Source organism: Heterodontus francisci, chromosome 26 (genome assembly GCF_036365525.1).
Source record: "Heterodontus francisci isolate sHetFra1 chromosome 26, sHetFra1.hap1, whole genome shotgun sequence".
Taxonomy (NCBI): domain Eukaryota; kingdom Metazoa; phylum Chordata; class Chondrichthyes; order Heterodontiformes; family Heterodontidae; genus Heterodontus; species Heterodontus francisci.
Window position 1 is genome coordinate 19,171,023 of NC_090396.1, and position 18,824 is coordinate 19,189,846.

The 18,824-nt window shown below is 42.1% G+C and overlaps 1 protein-coding gene across 8 annotated transcripts in view; it reads left to right on the plus strand.

Annotated features, from left to right (window-relative positions):
- The window catches only part of LOC137384209 (fas-binding factor 1 homolog), a 116,229-nt gene that overhangs the window by 91,544 nt on the left and 5,861 nt on the right, over positions 1-18,824 (plus strand). For 7 of the 8 annotated variants that reach the window (XM_068057878.1, XM_068057881.1, XM_068057884.1 and 4 more), the window contains 5 exons: positions 2,477-2,662; positions 5,398-5,574; positions 7,288-7,425; positions 9,552-9,669; positions 15,487-15,617. In XM_068057878.1, coding sequence (XP_067913979.1) covers positions 2,477-2,662; positions 5,398-5,574; positions 7,288-7,425; positions 9,552-9,669; positions 15,487-15,617 — 750 coding nt within the window. Of the gene's footprint in view, positions 1-2,476; positions 2,663-5,397; positions 5,575-7,287; positions 7,426-9,551; positions 9,670-15,486; positions 15,618-18,824 lie in introns of those variants that run through there. The other variant, XM_068057886.1, reaches the window with a different exon arrangement.

Below are 18,824 nucleotides of genomic sequence, written 5' to 3' on the forward strand. Positions count from 1 at the left end.
ACAGATCTATAATTTGATGAAAACATAAAGTCAAATAACACTTCAATTCCCTTGTAGCTCCCGTTGAGGGTAAGTTGATGGTTCCACCCAGGTTATTGATTGACAAGTCAGGTAAAGTTTCCGTCTTTTTCATCTGTGCTGGGGCAGGAGGCAGTGAAAAATGGGTTGATGATCTGTTAAATTGATCCTCGCCCATTTTTATATGCACCATACCTTTTCGGAGTCACTTCTGCCAAATACTGGAAACACCAACCCAAGTATGGGCAGACACACTTCAATGAGGTACTGGTGTAATGTCATGTGCCATATTTCCATATTTTTCATCATTATTGCCTTGGCAACAGTGGATGCTGGAATGCTTGTATCAACAGGCATCCATTGTTGGTAGGGGAAACAGAATGGTGTCAGGATCCAAGGCAGGAGGACCAATCTATCCAGGTACAATAGAGTGGCAATTCTGTATCCGGTTTTGCCATTTCAACAGAGCAAGGAAATTATAATTATTTTTTTTCTCCAAAATATACTTTATTCATAAAAATCTGTTTAAAAAAAAAACATGACAAAACTGTTCCAAACAGCACCAAGTCAAAAATTACAAACAGTACAAAGGAGGTCAGTTTCCTTCAATACAATCATGAGCTGCCTCACAACCCTTCCATTTCATTTCTCATGCCATATACATTTTACAGCAAACAAAAATTTTCCCGATAGAGTTCGAGGGGTTTCCCAGGGATCCAGCTCCTCCGTTCAGCTTGGTGGGGGGACCTTACACAGTGGTCTTTCCCCATTGAGCCTTTGCTGCGGCTGCCCCAAGCTTTAGTGCGTCCCTCAGCATGTAGTCCTGGACCTTGGAATGTGCTAGTCTGCAACATTCGGTCGTGAACAACTCTTTGCGCTGGAAGACCAGCAAGTTTTGGGCACACCAAAGGGCGTCTTTCACCGAATTGATAGTCCTCCAGCAGCAGTTGATGTTTATCTCGGTGTGCATCCCTGGGAACAGCCCGTAGAGCACAGACTCCTGTGTTACTGAGCTGCTTGGGATGAACCTCGACAAAAACCACTGCATCTCTTTCCACATCTGCTTTGCAAAGACACATTCCAAAAAGAAATTATAATTATTTTGTCTTTGAGGCTGCCTGTCCCTTTAAGCTGCCATGAATCATCTCCCATAGCAGCGACCATTTTCTGCCCACTCACAGCAATAATATACTGACCAGGGTCAGCGATGGGCACAGAGCCCACCCTGCTGTACTTCTGCTGTGATTCAGCCAGATGTGAACATCTCAGCCGCTGTGACAAACCTTGTCACTGAACGATTTCCAGTAATCCATTTCTATTATTCAGTGTGCTTCAGAGAATTACTGGTGTAACAGCAACAGAAGAGCTGTAGGAGATACTGTAGAACACATTGCAACCCATCCCAACAGACATATAACAACAATGTGCCAATCCCATGGAATACCTTAACAGACTGATTTTCACTGTGCACAGTTTAAATGAAATGTGAGAATCCAAGCTATGGGCAGCACCAATGTATGAAATGATTGTAAAGGTACTGTCATTAAAGATGAACTCATCAGTGTCACTGAAAGCTTTACGCAGCTTGCGGAAATCTTCATATCATAGAACCAACAAAATGTGGAATTTACTCACAGGCTTGAAAAGGGTTGGGATAAGTACTAGAATGGAATCTACTGATGTTAATTGCTCACTCACCTATTTCAGTAGTTATTGTTTGCGATGTAGAAATGCTGAACTGGTGAGATTCCTTGCAGTGTGAACACTCCATATTGACAACAATGGAGTCAAAATATTTACAGTCTTTCCTTTTGTGCCCTTCTCGCTTGTATACTTGTGGCCTAGTAATTACGCCTGTGGAACCAGTTTGTAAAAGCTCCAATCCCATCACCATCACTTCGGAAGCAGACCCAGCAAGAGGAAATCTGCTTGTCCAGCGTTGGAATGTTAGCCCAGGGCTTTTGCTACTGCAATTATTGATGCAAATAAAATACCTAGGACTAATGTTGTGCTAGGTATGCCTCATTTGTTGCTGTTCCATGACACTAACAGATTGGGTCAGTTGGGACAGCAAGAGGAGGGTGGCAGCAAGGGATTTGGGGAGCAGATTATACCCCAAATCGCCAAGCAAAGTTGCTAATTTAAGCCACCTTGAACTTGCTATCAGGTAGTGGAATAGGTGTCATGCCAGATTAGGCCTCAACTGCGCTTTAAGATGACCCCTTTCCAGTAAAGAAGCATGGTGACAGTCCTGTTCATCCTACAGCAAACTGCCCACTCCATGGAGTGATCTGTGTGTAGCCCACCAGATTTTTCTATGTGGACAGGCAACCACTGTGAATGTGAGGCAGTGAATGGGGAGGTGGTGGGGTGCTCGGTGAGGGTACTGAAATGTTTCCAAATTTAACACTGATTGCCTGGGGTTTACAGCATCTTCCCTGTTGTTACATTCTCTCAGAGTGCTTTGCTGGAGGAGCAGCAGTCGGTGATGCAGCGCTGTGCAGAGGAACGTCGAAGACTGGCGAGTGAGTGGGCAGAGTTTCACACACAACAGAAACTGAACAACGGGCGGATAGAGCGAGATGCCAACCGTTCCCTCCAGCTCAATGCACAGCAGGAAGGAACAATCTTCAGTCTGGCAAAAGTAAGGGAGGAGCAGTTGCCTTATGGATAGCTGTGCTCTTTGGTATGGCAATAACCATTATTACAGGAACTAGATTTCTCTGGGCCTGTGTGTATTACTACAAAGACTGGACTTTCTTGGGCCTGTATGTGTATTATTACAGGGGCTGGACCTCCCTGGCTCTGTGTGTATTTTACAGGGACTGGAATGAGTTGGGCCTAAGTGTGTGTTATTATAGGGATAAAAATGTGAGGAGCTCATTGACTTCTGTGTCACCAAGATTGAAACCATCTTTTCAGTTGCCTTTGTTGCTTCCCCTCTTCACCATCAAGCATAATGGTGCACATTATTTGCCAACACTGGCAAAAGCTAATTGTCATGCTAAGCCCCCACCTGCCAAGAATGAGGCACATTAATTTAGTCATGAACATTGATTTTAAACTGTTACTAAAGTGAAGAAAGGACTTGTTAAACAGATCAGCCATGGCTGGAAAAGACATTTGCATATTAACAGAGTGTTTGGAAGGACAAAGCAGCCATTCCCTGACACATTCAACCCACAATGGACTTTTGATCACCAGACTTTGAAGGTGGTAGAGCTCGCATTCCAGGTTGACTGGTAAATTGGCCGAATACACAAACAAACATGGGCAAACCAGCTAGTCACATGACTAACGTTCGGGGCAACCTGAGTTTTTTGAATTTGTACGAATAGTTTGGGCAGAAAGCGGAATGATCCTGGACTGAGAAGATCTCTCCTAGCTGGCTCGCCACAGCCTCTCCTGTCTGTCTGCTCCCATCTCTTTCTCACAAGCCTCTGAATCCATTGAAGACACATGAACCTCAAGAGAGAAGAGTCTCCTACAGCGAACAAGGTTTAAGAAGAATACTGGGCCCCAACAAAAATCAAGATCTACCTACAATCAATGACTCTACAGTGAGCTCGAAGAACCATAACAAAATCTCTCTTCAGATATTGCCTCAAACTTTTCCACTTTATTTTTCTTCAGCTCTTTTCTGTCTCTATTTGCATGTGTGTATCGCATATGCATGCTAACGTGGGCGCGTCGTGTATCTGCAGGCTTTAACCGAATTAGAGTTTAAGTTTAATAAATTTCAACTTTTGTTCTTTAAACCTAAAAAAGCCTGTTTGTGCTGATTTCTTTGCCTTGTAATTGGAAGGTAGTGAACAAGGGTTCACCAAAGGGGAGCTAACAACACAGTGTATTTAAAATTAAACCCTGTTACAGCAAGACCAGATGAAGGCTCAAAGGGAACCCTCGACCTCTTTCTCACCTGGTCGTAACACTACTCAAGTCAGGCAACTGAAGATACTCAATTCACAGTATTTGGAAACATTTAAAACCACCTTTTTGGTTTTTATTATTGCTAATGATTTAAATACAGAGTTCCTGTCAGTTTAATTTGGGAAAATCCAGAAAATAAGTTGTGTGCACTTATTGCAGTATTCCCTGTTAGTTCAGGCCAAACCAACAGACTAATGCATGTAGGATAAAGCTACTTAATCATATTTATTTCGAGGTTAGTTAATACACATAAGCCAAATGGCACAGCAAAATATTAAGTTAAACCAGACTACATGGGCTGTGACACATCAGGTTCTGGCCTATTTATCATAAGCTATTTAGCAGGATGGACTATCATATAATGTCGTCTGATCATTCATGGCTAGGGCAGGGAAGAGCTTGGGTGGAAGTTTGGCTTGGTGGTGAAGTGGGGAAGCAGCAGAATCAGTTGGTGTCAGTCTTCGTGACAAAGAATTACATGAGCTCCTTGTACTTGTTGGGGATGAAGATGAAGCAGACAGGAGAGAGGGGTTTAAAGAAACAGTTGGTAGTGCAGAAAAGAAGTCGGTGGTTATCCTTGCTTTCCAGAATAATCTTGGAATAGTTGGCAAAAAGCCTTTTGGATGAAACAGTCGGTTGTTGGTATATCTTCCTGATGTTTAAGGCACATGTAGATGATACACATCTCCATTCAATCGATGGTGTTTAGATTTTCTAACACAACTGAAGGTGAGCAAGCAGGGCTGAGGTTTTTGCCATGGGACTTGACCATTACAGCCATTTTTCTAAATACATAAATTAACTAAGAATTTAACAGAAATATTAACATCAGGAAAGAGTCACTTCCTATTTATTTTTCCCTTAGATGGCGTTTCACTATTGTATGTGATTTTCCTATTGTCTCAACATCAAAGTACCCTCTAATTTATGTATGCAGCACTTGGGCAATTTATTTAGGTGTGTAAATTTCTTTTCGCCACTGCACACGCAGTATCTTAAAGGGGCCAACTTGTGCGCGGCCTGCGCGGGAACTTTGAGGGAACTTAGAGGGAACATTGCTCAGCATCCATCACAGCCTGTCAATGTGTACATATTGGCATTTTAATTAAGCTGTTCCAACCACCAAAATTAATAAAGGCATGGACACAAACCAAGAAAACCCATCCATGCTAGACATTTTCCATTGTATATGCTGATGCATTTGGCTAGTTCTGTATTTTGGTAATCATTGCCATGGGAATAATGTGATGCCTCTGGGTGAAGTCATTTTTAAATAGGATTTTTGCTGTCCATCTAAGATCACTATATAAAATACAGAAAACTTCCTGTTTTGCCAGAGTCTTGTCTTTTTAGGTAGCAGTGTTAAATTTAAGTACTTCCAGACATTTTGAAAACGTGCTCAAAAATACCAAAGCTATTCATTGGACTGAGTCTGTCCTTTCCCTGTAGGAACAAGCCGAACTGAAGGTGAAAGCCGCTGAAATGAAATCAAAAGGGGAGCAGCTAGCTCAAGAGCGAGAGGTCCTACATCAAGAACGTCATGAACTGCAACTGGAAAAGGAGAGAGTTAACGCCATGGCAATCCGCATCAAGCAGAGGGCTGAAGAGGTGGAAGGTATGAGTAAGGTATGAAAAACTGGTCTTACTCATTGAAGTAACAACATGTACTGTGCACAATGGGATTCAAACTTCTATTTTGAAACAGAGTCTGGCTATGTAATTTGTGAATTGCATCCAACTTATTGCCTGAGAAAGAGAAGAAACAAAGGTCACTTCTAGAACCACATTTAAAAGGGTAACTTTTGAATTTGTAAGACTGCCACTGTGATAATCCTCATCCGTTTACAGAACATTATTTAACAGTGGAGGAAGGATAACAGTTTGCAGATCATCCTGGGGTCCAGGTACTAGGTCCTTCCATTTCTTGAAAAGCTCCCACCAAAACCAGTGGTATGCTGAGGATATAGAATGGAGGTTCATTAAGTGAAATTGTTCACACCTTGCAATCTGTTAAAATGTGTCTAATGAACTGGGAGTGTAGTGTTGTATGTAAGTAGTGTGTATAGCCTGGTTGTATTACTCTATACAAGATTAGATGGAAAACTCTTGAACGTTGCACTTCTAACAGTAAAAATGAAATCAAATTGTGTCTTAATAAGAGAACTTTTTGCCGATGATGCAATGCTGGTCACCCTCTGAAGTAAACCTGAAACATAAACAGAAAATATTGGAAATACTCAGCAGGTCAGGCAGCATCTGTGGATAGAGACACAGAGTTAACATTTCAGGTCAATGACCTTTTGAGTATTAGTGCATTTTCTGGTTTTATTTCAAATTTCCAGCATTCTCAGTTTTTCTCCCTTTATATTAGGATCTGAAACAACTTTGCAATAACTTTTTGCTAGCTTTGGTAAATTTGAGCTAACCGTCAGTCTAAAGAATGCAGTGATTGTGGCACAGGGTGTGTTGACGATATAAGAAGTTTCAACAGCTAATGCTATGTTAAATGTTTTATATATGTTCTGCTGCCTAGAATCAACTGTATCGGATAACTTATCTCTCCAGTTGATGAGCTAAACTCTCACATCGGAAAGGCGGCGACCACATTTAGGCAATTAACTAAGCATTTGTGAAATAATAAACTAATATTGAACACCAAGCTATGTATCTACATAACGTGTGTTCTGAGCAGGCTTCTGTATGGTAGTGAGAGCTGGACCACCTACCGCAGGCAAGGTGGAATACTAAGCTCTTTCCTTAGCCGCTGCCTCTGCTGTATTCTAAATAACAAATGGGAAGACAAAGTTCCTAACGGCAAAGTATCTGAGGAGGTTAAGCTGCCATGTCTAATAACGTTTCTCAAACACCGATGCCTCTGGCGGCTTGTTCACCTGTACCGGACAGAAGATGTGTGTCCATAATGTTGGTTATGTAAGTCAGCCATTTTGGACATCGGAAAATAAGTTGTTTAGAGACCCTGCTGTGGATGTCTCCTCTCTAAAGTATGCAATATACCTTCCCACCTACCCTTTAGTCCCTTTTTATGTTAGACTTAGTGTGCTCCTCTTTCTTAAAATTTTTTTAATTCTCTTCCTGATGGCTCACTGGATACAGTGGTGTACACTGTGCCACACAGAACTCTTCTGGGCACCAGTGGTTTTTAATGGTTATCTTCATATTTATATATATATTTGATATAATATGGTTATATTTGTCATTGTTTACACCATTGCAGTCCTTACCATTTGAGAGAACAGACTCTAATATAATGTCATTAGGCTCAGTAATATTGCACGGACTCTTTAACTGACTGGCTGCATTTAATCTCTTCCCCTGCAGCTTGCCTCTCAGAAATATGAGGAAGGTGAACAAAAATTCATGGAGGCTAAACGAGTGGAATCTGAGCACCAGGCACGACTGCAAGCTATCCAAAAAAAAATGGAGAGACTGCAGCAGCAAGAGCAGCAGCTACACCAGGTACCACAGAGGAGGGAGGGAGGACATAGAGAAGAAAGTTACTACAAGCAGGGAAAAAACAAGGAACTGCTACACCACGTACTGTGGGGATTGGCACAGAGCGAAGATATTGCAAATGGGAGAGGAGGAGCAATTATATGAGGGAACACAGGAGAGGGAGGCAGGGAGAAAGCAGAGATACTGTAACTGGAAAGAAACTATGAACAGTTATACCAGCTAACATAGGTGGAGGGATGAGATGCACGGCAAATGCAGAGGAAAAGTTACACCAGTTAACTTGGGGGGAGGGAGGAGAGAGGACAGGTACTGCAAATGGGGAGAAATGAGGAACAGTTACACCACATACTGTGGGGGGGAAGAAAATAACAGGTACCTGCAATGGTGGGGAGACAGAAGTAGACTAGTTTCACTTGATTCCAGAAGGGAGCTGCCACAGTAGTCGCTAACGTTCCCCAATAGCTGAGAGTGAGCAGAGATATTAGGTATACATTGAAGCTGCTGGTGGCTTGTGGGAAAGTGATTGTGATTGGGTTGCTAGTGCATGGAATGAGTTAATACCACATGCCTGAGTAAATCATATATTATACACCATTTGGTGCTCAGCCAAGTAAACTGATGTACAAAATGCTTAGAACTATCTGATGAATTTCACAGTCAACCGCTGATGGTTAGTAGATTGGTAGTGATGGGAATTTAGCAGCAAACATGTAGGAAGAAAGTCAGGGATAAAATGTTCATATTTGTTGTACAATCTAGATTTTTCCCCTTCGTGTTTCAGTTAAAGGAAACCTGTGTACGTGACCGCACATATCATTTTGAGAGCTCGAGCAGAGATTTTTGTCCCTTGTGGGATGGCTAGGCCTATATTTGTCTCATTCATCTGCCTATACATACCATAGTTAATACTTTAAAATAGCTATATCTGGACAGCCTAGTCAGGGACATATTGTATCGTGGTTTCCTAATCTTCATGTGTGGGACTAATGAGAATGTCACTTCAAGAATGAAAAAGAGCTAACCTTTATATGATGCCTTTCACGGCATGCCACAGCATCTTACAGCTAATTTTAAGTGTTGCAATTTAGGAAACCCAGCAGCCAATCTGCACACAGCAAGCCCTCACAAACAGCAATGAGATAATGACCAGATAGATAATCACTTTAAGTGATCTTGGTTGAGAGATAAATATTGGCCAGGACACCTAGGAGCTGGGATCTTTTACATAGAACTGAGAGGGCACACAGGACCTCTGTTTAATGTCTCAGCCAAAAGATGGCGCTTCTGACAGTGCAGCACCCCCTCAGTACTGCACTGAGGTGTCAGCCTAGGTTGTGTGCTTAAGTCTCTGGATTGGGACTTGAACCCAATGATCTTCTGATTCAGAGGTGAGAGTGCAACCCACGCATGGCTGACACTTCTGTCGAACTTCATGATGTCACATCAGGGTAAGTTCAGTGTAGGTGTCGGCCTATATCATTACACTTCAGAAGTATTTTGTTACATGAAAGACTTTGAAATGCTTCAGCTGGAAAAGAAGCTTCATAGGGATCTTATAAGTGCAAGCATTACAGTATTCATAAGCAAAAAAGTTGTGCCGGACCTCTTTTGGACCAACATCCTTAAAGCATTAAATAAAGTTGCAAGCAATGACAGAAACACCAATTAAAGTACAGATATCTATTGCTATGTAGTTGGGGGTCCATGCACACTCAATAAAATGGCCACAGTATTTTATTATATGCCCACAGAGCAGGTTTCTATATAAACACATGAAAGGTGTAAGCAGATTGGGTGCTGTTGTGAGTTGGATGCTAACTTTCCACCTCTGCAGTCTGGCTTCAGATCCAGCCAGATTGTTGGGATGGAAGTATTTTTCTTGAGAGAATGTGTCACTATTATTAACTACCATTTATTCAACAATTTGAACTTAAAAAGTAGAAGATAGATGGTGTGGGGAACTGAAAAAAATGTGACATTGGTACATTATAGGCTCTTCTCAAATTTGTGCAATCTATCTAGGACTCATTAGTGGAACATGAGAATGTTTACTGCTGATACAAATGAATAAGGGAAGTGAAACGAACAAATAAAATTACATCCTTTCTGCCCAAATATTTAATTACTAGGAACGTCTGAGTCTAGCCCAGCAACGACATTATCCACACAAACTCGCAGTGGAAATGCCCATCAACACAGTAGCGCCACCCATCAGGAATCAGTCAGTATCCTTGGCAAGCCATTCATGTAAGTGCTTTACTGAAATTCTGATTTCCTGGTGATAAGTATGTTGCTTAGACTGAGCAGTATGCTCGTCATTAATTGTACTTCTCAGACTTTGGTGCTTATTCCAACCTGAGGGATGTTTGTCTTCTAAAAGGGCATTTCGGTTGGAAATGATGCTGTGTAATATATGAGATGGCAGACTGAAAAGTGTGTTGATCTGAATACCAGACTAATCTGTTTTTCCCTGCCACTTGGCAAGCATGTTTCTATCTTTTCCCTGTTGAATCAGGTGTCTGTTCATTTCTTGCTTAAACACTTAGGCAGAGCAAGCACTCACTGCACCAAGTGACCGTTTGCTCTGTAATCATGAAGTTGCTCTTTAAATTTGGTTCATTAACTTACGTTTGTGTGCCTTTCCTCTTGACCATTTTCTTTTTGCGTTCCATACTATGTACTTTCAACCAGCCATCTCCTGCTCCCTAGAATACTCTTCCAAAACCCATCTCTTGGACTGTTTTCAGGCTGCTCCACTCCCCAGCTTCCAACACTTGCTGTCATGGCCTACCTCTTTCTCCTTGTCAGATGCTCTGACCCATTTGTCCACAGGATCCTTGTCCTATTGTCCACTTACTTGCAACAGTGACTACACTTCAAATCAAAAATACCTCATTGGCTGTAAAGCATTTTGTGACATCCCAAGATCTTGCCATGTGCAAGTCTTCCCTTTCGTTGTACGTTTTAAGTTTATTTGTAATTTTATGGACTTCATCCAGTTCTGTGTTTTCTTCAGTCTATTTTATTATGTATAGAAACACAAAACGCAGAAAAGGTGCAGTCTGTCAGTATCAGAAAAGAGAAAGGGTGAATTTACATTTTAAGTGTGGACTCTTTATCAGAGACTGATGGGACAACCGTATGTTTCTGGCACTTTGTTTTTTTCCTCCTGATATTCATCATTTTCAGATTTTTTTTAACTTTTTATCACAACACTTCATTTTATTGTGTTTTTCTCACAATCCCTGCCGCAGATCACATTCCAATGAAGTAGGAAAAGAAAGAATTTGCATTTCACATCCTCAGGATGTCCAAAGCACTTCAGAATCAATCAATTGTATAATCATTTGTTTTTCAGGCAAATGTGGCACCAATTTGTACCTGGCAAATCTCACAAATACCAATGAGATAGATGACCAGCTGATTTGCTGTGATGATGGTTGAGGGATAACTGTTGGCTACGACACTGGGGGAACTGCCCTGCTCTTCAGATAATGCGCTTGGATCGAATGGCTCATTCAAAAGACAGAACCTATGACAATGTAGCAGTGCCTTAATAGACCACTAAAATGCCATCCTAGGTTGTTTGCTCAAGTCCTAGAGTGAGACCAGAACCCACAACTTTGTGACTCAGAGACAAACATGCTATATTGAGCAAAGCTGATACTTCCTGTGATACAGGTGGTGAGAAACATAGAAAATAGGAGCAGGAGTAGGCCATTTGGCCCTTCGAGCCTGCTCCGCCATTCATTATGATCATGGCTGATCATCCAAATCAGTAGCCTGTTCCAGCTTTCGCCCCATACCCTTTGATCCCTTTAGACCCAAGAGTTATATCTAACTCCTTTTTAAAAACGTACAATGTTTTGGCCTTAACTGCTTTCTGTGGTAGCGAATTCCACAGGCTCACCACTCTTTGGGTGAAGAAATTTCTCCTCATCTCAGTCCTAAAAGGTTTACTCCCGATCCTTAGACTATGACCCCTGGTTCTGGACTCCCCCACCATCGGGAACATCCTTCCTGCATCTACCCTGTCAAGTCCTGTTAGAATTTTATAGGTTTCTATGAGATCCCCCCTCACTCTTCTGAACTCCAGCGAATATAATCCTTACCGACTCAATCTCTCCTCATACGTCAGTCCCGCCATCCCAGGAATCAGTCTGGTAAACCTTCGCTGCACTCCCTCTATAGGAAGAACATCCTTCCTCAGATAAACCCAAAACTGAACACAATATTCCTTGTGTGGCTTCACCAAGGCCCTGTATAATTGCAGCAAGACATCCCTACTTTTGTTCTCCAATCCTTTCGCTATGAAGGCCAACATACCATTTGCCTTTTTTACCGCCTGTTGGCACCTGCATGCCGACCTTCAGCGGCTGGTGTACGAGAACACCCAGGTCTCGCTGCATACTCCCCTCTCTCAGTTTATAGCCGTTCAGATAATAATCTGCCTTCCTGTTTTTGCTACCAAAGTAGATAACCTCACATTTATCCACGTTATACTGCATCTGCTATGCATTAGCCCACTCACTCAACTTGTCCAAATCACCCTGAAGCCTCTCTGCATTCTCCTCACAACTCACCCTCACACCCAGTTTTGTGTCATCTGCAAATTTGGAGATATTACATTTAGTTCCCTCATCTAAATCATTAATGTATATTGTGAATAGCTGGGGTCCTAGCATCGATCCCTGCGGTACCCCACTAGTCACTGCCTGCCATTAGGAAAAAGACCCATTTACCCCTACTCTTTGTTTCCTGTCTGCCAACCAATTTTCTATGCATTGCAATACACTACCCCCAATCCCATGTGCTTTAATTTTACATGCTAATCTCTCATGTGAGACTTTGTCGAAAGCCTTCGAAATTTCAAATAAACCACATCCACTGGCTCCCCCTCATCAACTCTACTAGTTACATCCTCGAAGAATTCTAGTAGATTTGTCAAGCGTGATTTCCCTTTAGTAAATCCATGCTGACTCCGCCCGATTCTACCACTGTTCTCTAAATGCTCTGCTATAAAATCTTTGATAATGGACTCTAGAATTTTGCCCACTACCGACGTCAGGCTGACTGGTCTATAATTCCCTGCTTTCTCTCTACCTCCCTTTTTAAATAGTGGGATTACATTAGCTACCCTCCAATCTGTAGGAACTGTTCCAGAGTCTACAGAATCTTGGAAGATGACCATCAATGCATCCACTATTTCTAGGGCCACTTCCTTAAGTACTCTGGGATGCATACCATCAGGCCCTGGGGATTTATCGGCCTTCAATCCCATCAATTTCTCCAACACCATTTCTTTACTAATACTGATTTCCTTCAGTTCCTCCCTCTCACTAAGCCCTGTGTTCCCCAACGTTTCTGGTATGATATTTGTGTCTTCCTTTGTGAAGACAGTATAGTATAGTATGCATTTAGTTGGTCAGCCATTTCTTTGTTCCCCATAATAAATTCCCCTGTTTCTGACTGTAAGGAACCTACATCTGTCTTCACTAATTTTTTTCTCTTCACATACCTATAGGAACTTTGACAGTCCGTTTTTATATTCCCCGCAAGCTTGCTCTCGTACTGTATTTTCCCCTTCTTAATCAATCCCTTGTTCCTCCTTTTCTGAGTTCTAAACTGCTCCCAATCCTCGGGTCTGTTGTTTTTCCTGGCAAATTTATATGCCTCTGCCTTGGATCTAATGCTATCTCTAATTTCCCTTGTAAGCCATGGTTTGGCTACCTTTCCCGTTTTACTTTTGCACCAGACAGAGATAAACAATTGTTGCAGTTCATCCATGTGCTCTTTAAATGTTTGCCATTGCCTATCCACCGTCAACCCTTTGAAGTAACGTTTCCCAATCCGTCATGGCTAACTCGTGCCTCATACCATCGTAGTTTCCTTTACTAAGATTCAGGACCCTTGTCTCAGAATCAACTACGTCACTCTGCATCTTGATGAAGAATTCTATCATATTATGGTCTCTCATCCCCAAGGGGTCTCACACCACTAGATTGTCAATTATTCCCCTCTCATTACACAATACCTAGTCTAGGATGGCCTGTTCTCTAGTTGGTTCTTCAACGTATTGGTCCAGAAAACCATCCCGTATACACTCTAAGAATTCCTCCTCTATGGTATTGTGATTAATTTGATTTGCCCAATCTATATGCAGATTAAAGTCACCCATAATTACAGATGTTCCTTTATCACATGCATCTCTAATTTCCTGTTTAATGCCATTCCCAACACCACCACTACAGTTTGGGGGTCTATATACAACCCCCACTAACGTTTTTTGCCCATTAGTGTTTCTCAGCTCTACTCATACAGATTCCACATCGTCAGAGCTAATATCTTTCCTCACTGTTGCGTTAATTTCCTCTTTGACCAGCAATGCAATTCCACCGCCTTTTGCTTTTTTTCTGTCCTTCCTAAATACTGAATATCCCTGGATGTTCATTTCCCATCCCTGGTCACCTTACAGCCAAGTATCCGTAATCCCGACTATATCATACCTGTTTACATCTATTTGCGCGATTAATTCATCCACTTTATTGCGAATGCTCCGCGCGTTAAGGCACAAAGCCTTAAGGCTTGTCTTTTTAACATTACTTGTCCCCTTCCCACTATTTTTCACTGTTCGATTCTGGCCCTTGATTTCTCTGCCTATCACTTTTCTTATTCCCCTTACTGTCTTTTGTTCTTGTCTTTGATCCCCCCTCCTCCTCTGATTCCTTGCAAAGGTTCCCATCCCCCTGCCATTTTAGTTGAAACTCTCCCCAACCACTTTAGCAAATACTTCCCCTAGGACATCAGTCTCGGTCTTGGCCAGGTGTAACCCGTCCAGTTTGTACTGGTCCCACTCCCCCAGAACCGGTCCCAATGCCTCAGGAATCTAAAACCCTCCCCCTCACACCATCTCTTCAGCCACGTATTCATCCGATATATCCTGCTATTTCTACTCTGACTAGCATGTGTCACTGGTTGTAATCCTGAGATCACTACCTTTGATGCATCTAGCATCCCTACTTTTCAACTTATTTCCTAGCTCCATGTATTCTGCTTTTAGGACCTCATTCTTTTTTTTTTACCTATGTCATTTGTACCAATGTGTACCACGACCACTGGCTGTTTACCCTCCCCCTTCAGAATGTCCTGTAACCGCTCTGAGACATCCTTGACCTGAGCACCAGGGAGGCAACGTACCATCCTGGAGTCTCTTTTGCGGCCACAGAAATGCCTATCTATTCCCCTTACAATTGAATTCCCTATAACTATTGTATTCCCACACTTTTTACTCCTCCCTTGTGCAGCAGAGCCAACCGTGGTGCAACGAATTGGGCTGCTGCTGCTTTCCCCTGAGAGGCCATTTCCCCCCAACAGTATCCAAAGCAGTATCCCTGTTTTGCAGGGGAATAGCCACAGGAGATTCCTGAACTGCCTGCCTCATCCTCTTGATTCTTGATAGATCTCCCTCACGATAATATGCTTGGGAGAAACAGGTGATTTCAGACCTATGGTCCCCAAAGCTCTCCATCACAGGTGGTTTCCTCACCTCATTGTCAGTGTCTGTTGTAGACTAATACCGATTGATTCCATGATTAATTGATTACTCCATTAGCATTGTATGATGTGACTACCAGGATGGTAGAAGACGAACCAGATGGACCATGACCTTTTTTCATACAGCACTTACTATGTTCCTGTTCTTGTACTAAGTGCCTTCCTCTAATTGAACTGAAGCTACCACTTGAAACGGCAGTGATAGAGTCTCAGCAGTCTTCTCAATTTACCATCTAGCATTTCATGGCAAAAGGCGATGGGGATGATTTTCCAAATAAGTAACGATGGCAATGAATCTCGTCTGCATCACTGCATATTGGAAAATCCTTGCTGTGGACTCAGGAAAATTCAGGCTTATAACCTGACATAAATCTATTTTGGGATTTGAGATTTTTTTTGGCTGACCTTCTCCAACTGCAAATCATTTTTGAATTAGTGCTGTTTGTATCCTTCATTCTAAGAGGCATCATGCCACAAGAGTAGAATTTTAATTGTTCACTTGCCTTTCAGATCTTCCCCCAGTACTTAATCATACTCGGCTTGGACGACCTGTGAATTCTAGGTCGGATAGCAATGTTGAGACAGCTGGGACTTCAGAATTGGAGGCCAAACTTGCAATTTTCAGACATGCTGCTAAAAAGGTGAGGTCTGTTGGTTTGATCTTAACCCTGTTCTATTTGAAGGTTTGAGGAACGTCCTGGTTTTACAGCAAGCATGGAACAACTATGTAATATGCCATGGCAGTTTGGACAGAGGTTGCCGACATGATGGAGTTCCTGGGTTGAGCTATCCTGACAGTAGAAGGTGAGGAGTAGAGAACAGATATGGGATGTCAACCAAAATCATGTAGCAAGTTAGTCCAGACAAGAGCCTTCTGGCCAGTTACCCAATTACAATGGCAAAAGTGAGTGTTGCAGTAATGACCTAGGAGAAAATCTAACTATATTAACAATATTGAGGTTCAATGGAGTAGCTGACTTGGGTAAAGCTGTAACAACCGTGCTGGGAACTGTGGTTTACAAAACGTGAATCTGGTTTGCTGAAGATGTCTGGTACTCACCATTATAAGGCGAACATGGCCATGGGAGGTGGGTGCGGAATACACAAGAGGCCAGATTCTGAGGAACAGAGTTCAGGAGGGAGCATTTGCAGGTAAGAGAAATTTACAGACTGAAAGGCAAGACCGTGTGATTTAAACACAAAGATGATAAATTTAAATGGGAGGCATGGGGGCATTGGGAACCAGTGTAGGTCGGCAATGAGAGAGTTGATGGTCATGTGAGATAGGATATAGGATACAGCATCAGATTTTTGGATCAGTTGCAGGGTGGAGGATAGGAAGCTGGTCAGGAGGTGACAAAAGCATGGGTAAGCGTTTCAACACTAGATGGGCTTAGGGCAGGGGTGGAAGTAAGCAGTCTTAGCAATGAAGAAGAGATGGGGTTGGAAGTTCAGCTTGGGGATCAAATATATTGCCAAGAATGTGAGCTGTCTGGTTTGGCCTGTGGCAGTGGCCGAAGAAGGGGACTGTATTGGTGGCTAGGGCATTGCGGCTCATCCAAAACTGAATATTGAACAAGCAGTTGGACAACATAAACTAAACAAGGGGGGAGCGAGGGATCAAGCTTGGGTAGATGTAGCAAATTACGAGGTAGAGTTAAGGCAGGAGATTAGAATAGTAATATGGGAAATGAAGGTCAGAGAATGGCAGGAAGGGACAGAGAGAAAAAACCTAAGAACACAACAATAGTCAAGACTAGATGTTACAAAGATAACAAAAAGACAAAGCTAAAGGCTCTGTATATGAATGCATGTAGCATTCATAACAAAGTAGACGAACTGATAGCGCACATTGAATAGATAAATATGATCTGATAGCCATTATGGAGACGTGGCTGCAGGACGACAAGGATTGCGTCCTGAATATTGAGGGGTATATGACATTCAAGAAGAATAGGAAGATAGGTAAAGGTAGAGGGATAGCATTGATGCAATAATTAGAGATGACTTTGGTTCAAGAGATCAGGATGTAGAATCGGTTTGGGTGGAGATGAAGAATAGTAGGGGAAAGAAGTCACTAGTGGGAGTGGTCTAGAGGCCCCCTAACAATAACCACAATGTAGGACAAAGTATACAAGAAGAAATATTGGGTGCTTGTGATATAGGGATGGCAATAATCATGGGTAATTTTAATCTACATATAAACTGGAAAAATCAGATTGGCATTAGTTGCCTGGATGAGGAATTCACAGAATGCTTTCAAGATAGTTTCTTAGAGCAGCATGTTCTGGAACCAACCAGAGAGCAGGTTATATTAGATTTAGCATTGTGTAATGTGACCGGATTAATTAATAACCTCAGAGTAAAGGCGCCTCTAGGTTGCAGCGACCACAGTATGACTGAATTTTACATCCAGTTTGAAAGACAGAAGAGTGGGTCTAAGACTAGTATTTTAAAATTAAGTAAGGGCAATTATGTGGGCATGAAAGCTGAGCTAGCTGAAGTGAACTGGATTACTAGGCTAGGAGATAGATCAATAGAGACAGACATTTAAGGGGATATTTCAGAATACTCAGAATAAGTATATTCCTACTGTAAAAAAAAAAAATTCTAAGGGGAGGACCCACCATCTATGGCTAACTAAAGATGTTAAGGAAAGCATCAAACTTAAGGTAAAGGCATATAATTGCACAAAGATAAATGGTAGGTCAGATGATTGGTCAGAATATAAAGAATGGCAGAGAATGACTAAAAGGTTAATCAGGAGAAAGAAATGTAAAAATGGATGGCAAGAGTTTCTACAGGTATTTAAAAAGGAAAAGAGTAAGTAAAGTAAATATTGGTTCTCTAGAGAATGAGAATGGGGAGTTAATAGTAGGTAGTAAAGAAATGGCAGATGAAATGAACAAATATTTTGCTTCTGCCTTCATTGTAGAGGATACAAAAAACATTCCAGTAATAGCTGCAAATCAGGAGGTGGAAGGAGGAGAGGAACTTGGTGAAATTACGATCAGCAGGGAAGCGGTACTGACCAAACTGATGGAGCTGCGGGCTGACAAGTCCCTGGGTCCTGATGGACTCCATCCTAGGGTCTTAAAAGAGGTGGCCAAAGAGGTAGTAGATGCATTGGTGTTAATTTTTCAAAATTATCTAGATTCTGGAACGGTTCCATCAGACTGGAAAGTTGCAAATATAACCCCACTATTCAAGAAGGGGAGGTGGTGGGGGGGGAGGCAGAAAACAGGTAACTATAGGCCATTTAGCTTGACGTCTGTTGTGGGGAAGGTGTTAGAATCGATCATTAAGGAGGCTACAGCTGGGCACTTAGAAAAATTCAAGGTAATTGGGAATAGTCAGCATGGTTTTGTGAAAGGGAAATCATGTTTAACCAATTTATTGGAGTTCTTTGAAGGAGTAACATGCGCTGTGGATAAAGAGGAGCCCGTTGACGTACTGAATTTGGATTTCCAGAAGGCATTTGACAATAGAGCATGGCTACCCAACCCGAACCCAACGGGACCCGATGACGTGTCGGGTTTGGGTCGGGTCAGGTCTTTCTTCCGGGTCCAAAATTGGGCTCGGATCGGGCTGAATGTGGACAGAGATCAGGACAAACAGAAATCAGAGTGGGGAAGAAATGATGGGAAAGAAACAGCTACAAGTTCCACAAAAAGCATGAGTGAAATTAGCACAACCCCTTACAATCTGAAATCTATCAAGTCTGGGAGAAACTGACAAGTGCAGGGAAGATACCAGTAACTGCAGCAAGTACAGAAACATCAATGGAGCTCTTGTTTTAATCTATACTTAGCCCAAGGATTTAAAATTATCTGGAAATAGGGAGATTA